At 34.1% G+C, this 13,211-nt stretch overlaps 1 protein-coding gene across 1 annotated transcript in view; it reads right to left on the reverse strand.

The window, feature by feature from the left end:
- LOC136040330 (stalled ribosome sensor GCN1-like) overlaps nucleotides 1–13,211 on the reverse strand; it is a gene marked incomplete in the record, with an annotated part of 191,427 nt that overhangs the window by 54,420 nt on the left and 123,796 nt on the right. The window contains 3 exon segments of the mRNA XM_065724571.1: nucleotides 4,390–4,511; nucleotides 5,609–5,899; nucleotides 8,352–8,530. Coding sequence (XP_065580643.1) covers nucleotides 4,390–4,511; nucleotides 5,609–5,899; nucleotides 8,352–8,530 — 592 coding nt within the window.

The following is a 13,211-nucleotide window of genomic DNA, read 5'->3' on the forward strand; positions in this document are numbered from 1 at the left end:
CCAAGTAATGGTCACCTAACCATACACCCAAGTTTAATGTATTTAACTATGTTTAATGATATGGACTATGTTATGCAGTTTATTTTATACTGCCTATATCAATATATGTTATAATAGCCTATACAGTTAATACTACCCCAAGTAATGGTCAACTAACCATACACCCAAGTTTAATGTATTTATGTTAATATTAGGCTTCAGTATTAGCATTGTACGATGAAGCTATACTGCTTATGTTAATACTAGGTAATACTGTTTATATTAACATATGTTTATTTTAATACCATGTTTTAGAATTAGTATTGTATGTTTTAGTATTTGTTTTACTTCAGTCCTGTGGTTTTAATGTTTTAATGTGAGATGACAATTTCTGATCTGATAACTGAGATTCAGCCTTTTTTTTCTCCCGCAGTCCGATGGTTTTAGCGTTTCAATATGAAACGACAATTTTGCTATCACTCAATAGCTCGGATTAGGGTTTATCCATCCACCGAATTTATATTTTTAAAACTTTTTTTTTCAGAATTTCTTCTTTTTATTAAGAAACAAGCTAGAAAAAAAAATGGAAAGGAAAAAAGTGGCCACTGAATGTTGCCAGATTAGCCAAAGAAAGAATCCTATTCCTTGCTAGTGCAATCCTATTTCTCGCATGGTATTGGAAAGGAGTAAACGCCTTTCCAAAATTCGAAAGAACAGATATTAATGTGTTGTAGAATCTGAAATTTTGAAAATTTAATGTCCAAATAAAGCGCTTAAATTATCATTAATCTAAGCCCAGGAGAGTTTTACTTCCCCAGTTTATTTTGTGTTCTCTTTGCTGTGTTCCTTCTTCTACTTTAACCCCTTCTTCTTCTATTTATTTTTATTATTTTATTGCCGTGTTTCTTCTTCTATTTTAACCCCTTATTCTTCTTCTATTTATTCGTGTTCTTTTGCTGTGTTCCTTCTTCTATTTTAATCCCTTCTTCTTCTTCTATTTACTTTTATTATTATTTATTCTTCTATTACAATTTTATTCCTTTTTCTATTTATTTCATGTTTTCTTTGCTGTGTTCCTTACGAAAAACTCCATCAAAGTGATCCATATAAATGGGGATAGAATGCAAAGCTGCTTAACTCCTGATTTATTACGAAAACACGAGAAAGTTGGAGTTGTAAAGACTTTCCTCTTTTTCTCCTCCAGCCTACTCTTTCATTATCCTTTCGTTCGAGCCCCAACTTCTAACTACCATCAAACCCTAGAATACAGTTGTTATTGCGGAGAAACGAACCTTCGCAAAAACTCGTCAAAGTTTAGTTGGACGCAAACACGTTTATATAAATTTATTTTAAATACAGATAATCAAGTTATTTAAATTTTAAGTTTACTTGTTAACCCATTTTAATCCCCAGAGGATTAAGAGAGCTGGTTCAGTAGCATAGCTGTGGCGACTGTGAAAATGCCATGGTTGCGTTAAAAAAAAAAGAAAAAGTTTTCCATTTTTCAAAGGATCTTTAGTTCATTCCCCAATGAAGGGTTTATAATTCTGGCTTGATGAATGTATATGAAACTAATAAACCCGATAATACAAGATTATACTGCGAGTCATATATATTCCTAGAGAGGAGCCCAGCTAGGTTCCCCCTCCTACATTTTCGTAAATCGGGGGTATTAGGGCAAAACAGTATTTTGTTCAGCTTAGCTCCCCTACACCCCCTGGGGGAAAAGACTATAAAAAGACCTTGTTCGAGAATAAAATGCATTGAAATTACTAGTTTAAGACTAGTTCAATCTAAAAAAACGACAAAAAAATCTAACAATTCCCTGTGCATTGCTGCACAATCAGGACCATAATAGAGTCGACTCTCGCTTACTCGGAATTCCCGGGACCACGATGTTTCTTCGAGTTACCTATAGTTCGAGTTGGAGAGATCATTCTACATGAAATTTGACTTATAAAGGTAACGCGTTACAGAGGTAGGCCAAATGAAAAATCAAGTTACAGAGGTACACAATCGCTAAACTTACTCCCTACAGCCACTACAAAATTAAGAATAACTTTATATACTTGTCATATCAAGACTAGACTTTCAAATAACAATAATAAATTTAGTTTGCTGGGAAATAGACACCTGAACATGAACAGTATCTGATACAAAAATATGCTAAACAAAATTAATACATATCAAATTAATGCATAAAATCAATTTAAATAAATCTAAATTTAATTTAATTAAATGAATCAAATTACATGCCATTAAACAAATTAGATAAAATAAAATAAAACTCAAATTTAAATTAATTTAAAATTAAAATAATTAATACAAATTAAAAATTAATATATGCAAAAGTTTAAACGTTCCAACCTGCATACCGGGGTTCGACTAATAGAGGTCCTTTGGAAAAACTTCAAGATACAGAGAGGAGGTAAAGTGACAAATAAATGACGACTTATCCATAGAATTTAGATCTGTAGAGGTAATTTTCGGGTTACTTCGACTTACAAAGGTCCTTTGGAAAAACTTCGACATACAGAAGTAAATGGAAAAACTTCGACATACAGAAGTAAACTTTGACTTGTGAATGTAAATTGACAAATACGTGACGACTTATCTACTGAATTTCGAGTTATAGAGGTAATCTTCGAGTCACTTCGACTTACAGAGGTCCTTTTCAAAACCTTCGATACATAGAGGTAAAATTTGACTTGTGGAGGTAAAGTGACAAATAAATGACGACTTATCTACTGAATTTCCAGTTAAAGAGGAATTTTTTGGGTCAGTACGACTTACAGAAGTTTTTGAAAAAAATACGAGATACAGAGGTAAACTTTGACTTGTGAAGATAAAGTGACAATGACGACTTATTTACTTAATTTCGACTTATAGAGATAATTTTCGGGTCACTTCGACTTACAGAGGTTAAATCTAACCGCAATTTTTTTTCCAATTATGCATGTTTTTCAACGACTTAAACAGGTTTCGAGATATAGGAGATTTCGATTTGTCGAAGCGATTAACTTCATTTGAAAAGGGGTTGTGGATTTTACAATACAAACGAGGATTTGACTTTTAGACTGTAAATCGATGCTAAAACCCATGGAAAGACTGTGAACAGAAATCGAAATTGCATAGTAAAAAAACCCGAAATATTGAAAAGACGGATTAACATTGCCTTCTTTCCAGATTCATCGTTTTCCAGACATAGTAAACCAAATGGCTGGGCACGGTCAAAAGATTAAGGAGGGAGAAAAAGTTGACTATAACGTGAAATCCAGACCACTAAGATAGATCTGAGATAGATTTTGAAATTAAATAAAAAGAATGAGAAAGAATTAGAAAAGAATTAAGAAATTAAAGCTAAATTGAACTGGAACTACAATGAAGAATGAATTTGGAATGTTTTTGCTCATAACTATAATTTGTGGGTCAGGCTGTTTTTCAAAATTCCCATAAATTTGTTTTCACAGCAAACTTCTACCATTAAGATTAATCGAAACAATAGTTACCAACCCTGAATCAGGTTCAAACGCCAATTTCTCTTCAATTGGCAGTTTTTTTATGACACTTTTTGAATTTGGTTACTCCGGACAAAACTTTAACTAGAAGGTCCTTTAATAAAAACTTTATCTAGGAGGATTCAAGCATCCTAGATGAAAATGTTGGCAAATTAAATGAATGGGTTTTTAGAGGTTTTGCGAGTTTTCGGTGCAACAATAGGTTTGGAAATTAATGTTAAGAAGACAAAGTTGCAAAGACTAGGAATGAGTGAAAGATGTTGGATAAAGAGAAGATCGATTAAGTAGGCAGCGAGACGGTGGGTGCAGTGAAGATGTTAAAAGTAGAATAGCCAAGGCCCAGAGTGTTTTTTTGAAAAAGTTTGAAAGAAGGATCCATTTGCCCACCAAGATTAGAATAGTAAAAGCTACAGTCATGACAGTGATCAAGTATGGTTCTGAAGCTTGGGTGCTCCAAAAAACCGAGGAACATTTGCTAGATGTTTTCCAGAGATATTGCTCTATGGATTGTATTGGGTACCCGACTGACCGACAGTATTTCAAACAGTAGGCTATACGAAAAATATCAGTCAATCCCTCTTTCTAGAGTCATAATGAAAGATTGAGGTGGCTAGGTCAGGATTTGCAGGACGCAGGATTTGCGGATAAATGATGGGCGATTACCCGATATCGTCCAAGTCGGGCAACAGTCTAGGGCCAAACAAAAATAGGTCACCCCCGAATGTGGTGGGAGGATGTACGTAAGGAAAGATATAAGGGGAATGGGAAATCATTAGGAAGGTGTAAAGAAGGAGGCTTGAAATAGATTGGGATGGAGGGGGAGCGCGCGTAGCTGTGCTGGCCTCAAGTGGCTTGTTACTACAGTGAGTTATTAGTAGCAGTAATTTGTTACCTGTCAACAGGGCTAGCTTCGGAGGTAAGCGTTTGCATAAGCCAAGGTAGTAGATCATCAAAACTAGCCTCACCCATACCTCTAACCATGGCTCCAAGAGCACGAGCCGACACAGTTCGAACCTAATAAAAAAAATATAAATATAAGTACACTTTACATTCACTTTCTTTCATATGAAATAAATATCTTATTCTAAATTAAAATACACAAATTAATACATCAAATATAAAAGAACACATGAAAAACATGAACGATATATTCAATATAAATAAGATACTGAAATAAAATATAAATTAAAGCATACATAAAGAAAATGTTTATTCATTTAAAAATTTTAAAACGTGCAGTTTTTTTTTCTAATGTTTCGTCATGATATGAAGCGCTGAATCAAATCATTTAGTTCAATTAGTCAATTAATAATCACAGTAACGGAGAAAAATATTGATGGCTGGTTTAGATTATTTTTGTTAAGTCGTCCTAGCCGAATGGTTAGCACGCTAGACTCGAAATCCTTTGTCCGCGAGGACAGGGGTTCGAGTCCTCGTGGCGCTGGTTATTCGATTTGGAACAGGGTTAGTGTTAGTGACAGATAGTGGAGAAATTTGGGGAAGGTCAACAGGAAGGGTGTGCAAAAGCACACCCTTTCATAGGATGGCTGGCCCCCAACTCCTCAATGAACTTTCTGGCTGAAGAGCCATGAAACAGAGTTTAGCACTGTCGGCAGGGATTGTAAAGTCCAATGCCATACGACTTACCTTTTCACCTTTATCTGACAGTACAAACTATTTTGCCAGTTTCAATTATGTTATAGCAATAGGACTTCAAAATAACTTAAAAAAGAGTAACATTTATTAAAAGTCACTTTCAAAAATCATCACCTATTATGACTCAATTATAGGGTTTTCAGCCAATCAGAGGACTGTATGAAAAACCTGATTAGCTCAAATTAGTGCTAGCTAAAACTAGTATCAATAAAATGTCTCTGAGAATAGACCTTAAGAGAGGCACTCTTCATTTAAAGTCAAATCCATATGTTAGGTCCCAGTAGCTGTTACATTACTTTAGTCTTCAGACCCCAACTTAAAAAGAAAGACAAGCTAGAGGGTAAAACCTTAAAATGAATGACAGATTGAAAGCAAAAAGACTAGAGAGTATAAACAGAAACAAATTGAAAGCAAGAAAGAGTGACAACTTGAAAGCAAGAGTTTAAAACGCTTACCTCCGGTACAGGATCTACAACTGAGGCCTTTAATCCAGGGATAATAGTAGGTAAATATGGACTAAGATCTTTTTGATCAGTTAGAGAGTACATATTGCCAATAATTTGTGCTGCCATCTTTCTAGTTTCAGTTGAACGATCTTGGAAGGCTCTTTGTACCACAGGCATAATAAGAGCAAGAGATGGCGCGTCAATAAAGTGAACAAACTTCGTATCCAACAGTGTTGCGAGGCAAGATGAAGTTTTTTTGGATGGATCTTGTAGAGCGCCCAGTAGCACTGGGACAATTGCCTAGGCATAAAATATATTCCGAACTAATTATATTAATAATAATAAATACAAAATATCCATATAATATTAATGATAAAAAATATACCACTTAGGCAATATTAATATAACATTGGTAAAAAAAAAAAAAAAAAAAAAAAAAAAAAAAAAAAAAAAAAAAAAAAAAAAAAAAAAAAAAAAAAAATATTAATAATAAAGAGTACAATATCATACCAATAATATTAGTCAACACACATCAATACAGTAAAATTAATCGATATCAATAGTAATTATAATAATTTAAAAAATCACGGGAACAGTGTATTATACTAACAATAATTAATTCAGGAATATCGATTTTGCCCCACCAATTTCGCCCTCCAATTAAACTTCAGAAGCAAACCAAGCCCACCAATTTCACCCTACAATTAAACTTCAGAGGCAAACCAAGCGCACCAATTTAACCCTCCAATTAAACTTCAGAAGCAAACCACACCCACCAATTTCGTCCTCCAATTAAACTTCAGAAGCAAACCACACCTACCAATTTTGCCCTCCAATAGGTATCACTCTAAGTAAGTGTTAAGCTGAACTTTTTGAGAAAAATTTTATCATTAACAAATAATTTTCGACACCACACTGGCTAAGCAAAACAAAACGTAGTAAAACAGTAAAACGAGATAAAGACCAATTAGATTTAATCAATTGTCATTTAATTAAATCACTGTTTCATTAATATTGATTATTTATCAATTATTAATTATCATCGATAATGATTAATCAAATTATCAACCAATTTTAACAATAATAATATCAACTTATTAATATTAATTATTTATCAATTTATCAATTAATATTAACTTATTATTCTTTCACCGTTGCTTGATAAAGGTTCTCTTCTATTCAATTTTTTTTCAATGTTTTTATTTTTATTCCGTCGGCTGAATTTTGTTTAGGTTTATTTATTCTTCTTCCAGCTTCGTCTTCTTCTTCTTCTTCACGATGGCTGGGCGGAGATCTCAATCGAAGTAGTTTTCATTTCGAACATTCAGGCAACAAAGTAAAACGAGCTAGATGATATGGGGTTTTATCGATTGTCTTTTCACAGTTACTTATTCTACTTTTTGTTTTTAAAGATTGTATTTGTATGTTATCCTGTGAATTTTGACTATATTTTTTATTCTTCTTCCTCCACTGAGCGGCAATACTGGTCAATATACTTGAATTGTTTCTCTTTTTCACTAACTATGATTTACCTCAGTTTTTTTTTGTCGTCCTACGCATTATTATTAACCAACAAGGTAGAGCATGACTAACTGATAAATGAGTAACATGATTAATCAACATCAATCATGCCTCAGAATTTTGTTTCATCAGATCAATCAGAACTTTCTACAACCCAAAAAATAGAAACAGTACAAAAACAGGCAAATGATATGGAAAACCAAAGAAAATATAGAAAAAACCTTAAAAGATAAATTTCAAGGGGAACAGACATGAACTCCTTTTTTCATAAGGGATGCCTAAACCATTGGAAATTTAGGAGTAATACCCCCCCCCCGATAATTTACCCACTGCGACAACATGCCAAGTCAATATTTTGAAGAAAATTACACGATTAGCAAACAGTCCCTATCAATCAATCCCCTTCCATAAGTTCCCCATAGCGACTACATACCAAACCAAGATTTTTGAGGCAAAATGAGTGATTAATAAACAAAGTCAAAGATGTGGCTCATATGAATCATAGGATTTTTATGACAGATTTAAATTCTTCCCTCCCCCTCCTTATCAACCAATCCCCTCCAACAAGTTTCACACTGTGACTACATGCCAAACCAAGGTTTTTGAATAAAATGCACGATTTATAGACAAGGAAAATGATATGGCAATGTAAATCTTGGGATTTTGGATTTAACTACTTCCCTCTCCCTCCATATCAATAAGCCCCCCTCCGTAAGCTTCCAATTGCGACTACAAGCCAAGCCGATATTTTTATATCTAAAATGTTTTGTAGCTAAAATGTATCTTAGGGATTTTTGATAGCGGATATAATTACTTCCCTATCCCTCCCCATCAATCCATTATAAGTTCTCCACTGCGATTACATGCCAAGCCGAGGATTTTAAAGAAAAACATATGATTGATAAACAAGGTCGAATATGTGGCTAAACAGCATCTTAGGATTTTTGGTAACGGATTCAATTTCTTCCCTACCCTTCCCTATCAATCAACCCCCCTCCCCCTCCATAAGTTTCCCACTGCAATTACATGCCAAGCCAAGGTTTTTAAATAAAAATATAAGACGGATAAATGAGGCAGAAGATGTAGCTAGCTAAAATATTGGGATATTTGATGACAATTCCAATTACTTCCAACCCCCTCCCACTCCATAAGGTGCCGATTGTGACTACAAGCTAAGTCAAGCTTTCTAAATAAAAATGCATAATTTATTACGAGGGTAAAAAATACTAACCTGAATCTCAGGATTTTTGATGACAGATCCAATTACTTCTAATGCTTGTCCACCCGCTTGCTGTACCTTAATATGAGAGTCACCCAGCACCTCAATTAATTTTGGAACTATATTTGGCAAACAGGAGCTCAACTGCTTTGGGGCGCAGTAGGCCATAGCGCCCAAAAGTTCAACAGAGCCTGTGTAAATTTAGACGTATCAGTAACAGCATATGGCATAATGGTGCTTCAACACTACGCCAACCTTTCGAACTAGTGTAACTGAAGGCTCTATGTTATGTTGTGTAATCTTACGGAAGAAATTTGTCCGTAACGCAGGTAGTGCTACATAGGCTCAAGCTCTACATAGAATTAACGTTACATAAGTTTATTTGACGTTAACCAAAGATTTATTTTACGATACTCCAGGGTATAGATTTAAAAATACAGCGCAGAGAAGCATCTGTATCTCTCGATTTTACGTTATGTAAGTTTATTTTAAGTCAAACAAAGATTTATTTTACGCAACTCCAAGGCAGAGATTTAAAAATACAGGAGCATCTTCTGTCTCTCAATTGAGCCAAATATACTAGCAAATAGTTAATATGCTGTGGTAAATTTCAAAATCAAGTTAATACGAATATATGCTCCCAAAGGGATGACTTAAGAGGGCCCAGTAATTTCTTAACCCTTTTTTCCGTTTGTCCGTATTTATTAAATTTACTTACGAGTTTACTCAAAGCTCGTATTTTATAGGAAATTCCCTTTTTTAGCTTTATGTAAAGCTTCGGCCAGGTTCCACCGATTTTAATACACGCCATCTACTCTTTCTGCTTTACATTCTATGACAACCTGTTCTAAAAATTCTAGTAGGCTGTTAAATAGAGTTTTTAGGTAAAGGCAATCATGTTAGAATGCAAATCAAACGTATTAGTGAAAGTAAACAAAAAAAATGAACATAATACTTTTTTTTGTAGCTCATGACTCTAGACCAAAGCAGAGGAGAGCTTTTGCATCTTAATTGAATAAACCCGAGTACCAAAAAGTTTGTACACGATGGTATATTTCAGTCTCAGGTTAAGACAAATATATGCCCCCAACTAAATAAAAAGGATGAATTCAGAGGGGCGAGTAATTTCTCTTCAACTTTATTTGTATTATGGCAAGGAAAAGGCTCATTTCGGCGATCAAAGATACAGTAACTATTATTGAGGAGGGTCTCGAGGAGTTGTTAAATTCTCCCTCGAAATTCGGATATTTCTTCAAAGTAAAACCGCCTCTTTTTCTCAGAAAAAGTATTGAAAGTACAAATAATGTTTTATTCTTTTTTTTGAAAAGACAAACCATTTCGAATCTTATTTGCTAGAGAGTAAGTATCATTCATGTCTAGTCAACGCCTAGCGATGAAGAAGAGTGTCGGAATGATCAATTTATAAATTTTGAAAATAAACGAATAAACTATTTTTAGAAAGCCTTACACGCCATCTTTTCAACATAAGCCATCCTGCTGTCATAGCTATATCATCAATAGAGCTTACAATTTTTTAAATAATTTGCTTGTGATGATTGTGATGACTTTAGACGATGATTATGATGGTCTCATAGATTTTTACATCATGCTGTGAAAGGACTTTTGCGTGAAACGCTTCACTTAGCGTAACGTAACTTAGCTACAACTTAGTCTAAACAGTATAAACACGCTTCTAGGGGATACAAAGGGTACAATAAAGTATTTTTGCCAGAAACATGCCATATTCATTTAAGACGCAGCAAAATTTTGGCTTTATATGATTTTAGAGCGGCCAATCTTACATCCAATATATACTCTATTAGTTTATAGTATAATAAAGGAAAAAGGAAGCATTTTTTTAAACAAAGTGAAGAGCGGCATTAACAAATAGAAATTGTCTATGAGAGGACTGCCCCCTATTTAACCCTCCCCGCTCTTTACGCTAAAGTATCAGAGCACTGAGTTAGAAGGTTTTTGTGTAATAAACGTAGTTGATGCTAATAATAACTTATATTTAACCCATACTATACAAAATATGTAGCATTCATGGTATAATTGAAGAAAAAAGTACCAGAAACGATACTGAGCATCAACATAAAACCACGGGGAGTAATTTTCTTCCGAAGGATTTACCTAAGGAGGATTCTTTGCGAGGGGATTCTCCAGAGGGGAGAATTGCCCAGGGTAAATTTCCAAGGGAGTAATCAGCCTAACTAAACGTAAAAACTACGTACTGGCTGTCAAAATACACAATACCTAATAAAAAATATCGAAGAAAAAAAATCAATGAATAAAGCTATACAACTAAAAACACTAATAACGTTTATCGCAAAAAAGCGATAAGGAGAAGATGAATCGTGGCCCAAGTGGAGCATCCTCTACAAGCTTTGCACATAGTCTATCAGTACAACAGTGACATCAGTAGATAACTACGATCAAAATAGGTCACAACCTTGGGAAAAATCGTGATTTACTTGACTTAAGGCTCCTGCCAAGTGTTCGGCGTTGAGAATGACGATACCAGGCACCTCCAGATTGACCTATCACTTGCCAACCTAGCACCTTCTTCCACTAAGATGTGGGCTAGGGCGAGGAATGCATTGGCTTTGGCGTTCCAACTGGTGAGGAGGCGTCCTCTAGGTCACTTCCATCCATACAGGACGGGGTTGAAGTCAAATGCCACCCGTGCTGGGGCGTCGCGTTCCACACGAAGGAGGTTGCAGCACCACCAAAAAGTACGCTGGGCAAGCTGCGTCGAGAAAGGAGTTAGCGCAGTACGTGATAGGAGTGTTTGATTGCTAACGAAGTAAGTCCACTGAAGTCCCTCTATCCTTCGAGGATGCTCAGTCTGTGAGACATTGACGGCACTAAGGATAGATTTTGCAGTTGACCATGTCTCCGCTCCGTACAGCAGCACGGTGCCGACTGACGCATTCTAAATGCGAATTTAAAAATAGGGAAAATCTGCTTAGGCCTTAATTCGTGAAAACCTTTTCATATGAAAAATGTGTAAATACTCGGGCGTTTATTGGCTTTACTTTCTATGGCGAATAAATGCAAGTTCTTGAGAGTTATTTTGCAAAAGAGATAAAGAAACTGTCTTTCTGTTCACTGATTGAAGATCGGCCCCCCAGTAAATCACATCCTGGGGTTTAAGATTAAGATACAATATTACAAAAAATAGATACAACGGATTTTACTGAATAGAAAAGCTTGAATTCGGTACCCTGGCTATCTCAGAATTATCTATAATTACTATATATTATCTATAATTATCTAAATATTACTATAGCTTTTTTGACTCTTTTTAAGCCAAAGTTGTTGTTTCGCGCTATAAAATGTTAGTAAACGTGACTATGCCGTGGCACATTCGTTTTTGCTACTGAAAATGACCACTAGAACTTTTAATTTATAATCGAATAATCCTTCTCCCGATATTTTAAGACCTTTATTTTGACACAATTGCTGAAGTAAAAAGAAATAGCTAAGGACGCATCCGTGATAATCCTTCTTGCCAAAAAAAAATCGCATTTGTGTAGATGGATGCTTAGAGCCTCTTTAACAGGGTTCGCTGATACCATCAATTTGAGTTTTTGATTTCCATTGATATCACTCACTTTTTTATGGACCTTGCCCCCTTTTCGAAAATCATTCAGATTTTCTCAGGCTCGTAGCATTTACTGAGTAATAATGAATTTTATCTATTTAGTATCACCATAAAAGCCAATCCTTTCGATGCATATGTTGTTATCAAAATATTTTTTTATAGTTTCGGTTGCTATTAGCATGTCACTCCTTACTTACAGTTCATTGCTACGAACCGTTTGATAGCCCGCTGCCGTCTACAGTTTAATATAAATTACTACGTCTAAGGATACAAAAAATAACAGAATAAGCAGTCAACTTCGGTTTTATCGTTATTTTACCCACTTCAGTGATTGACAAGTCACTAAAAAGGGAATTACAAAAGGAATCACCAGAGCGGACTTCAGGAAATATCAGCGAAGTGCAACTAGAGAGAAACCTTAGTTCATGGTTATTAACCGGTGTAATCGATTAATCATACAACCATTTTAAATTCTAAGTGGTATAACCAACTTTTATGCGGTATTTATAATTCTGCAAACGGAACCAAAACTATAGCTTTAATTCTTATTATGACCTAAAATGATGCAAAATTACCTACTGCTATATGAAAAATAGATTATTAAAAAAAATCAATAAAAATGATACAATAAAACTATTCAACAAAAACTACCAAACTTTTTATGAGGTATTTACTATTCTGCAAATGAACCAAAAATAAAGCTTTAATTCTTATTATGACCTAAAATGACGTTAAAATACCTACTGCTATATGATAAAAAAAATTATTAAAAAAAAAACAATAAAAATGATACAATGAAACTATTCAATAAAAACTACCAACCTTTTATGAGGTATTTACCATTATGCAAACGAAACCAAACAATAGCTTTGATTCTTATTATGACCTAAAATGAAGTCAAAATACCTACTGCTATATGAAAAAAAAAATTATTAAAAAAGATCAATAAAAATGATACAATAAAACTATTCAATAAAAACTACCAACCTTTTATGAGGTATTTATAATTCTAAAAACGAAACCAAAACTATAGCTTTAATTCTTATTATGACCTAAAATGAACTAAAAATACCTAGTGCTATATGAAAAAAAATATTAAAAAATCAATAAAAATGATACAATAACAACTACCAGCCTTTTATGCAGTATTTAAAATTCTGCAAAAGAAACCAGAACCATAGATTTAATTCTTATTATGACCTAAAATGACGTAAAAATACCTACTGCTATATGAATAAAAAATCAATAAAAATGATACAATAAAA

The sequence above is a fragment of the Artemia franciscana genome, chromosome 20, assembly GCF_032884065.1.
Source record: "Artemia franciscana chromosome 20, ASM3288406v1, whole genome shotgun sequence".
In the NCBI taxonomy this organism is placed as follows: Eukaryota; Metazoa; Arthropoda; class Branchiopoda; order Anostraca; family Artemiidae; genus Artemia; species Artemia franciscana.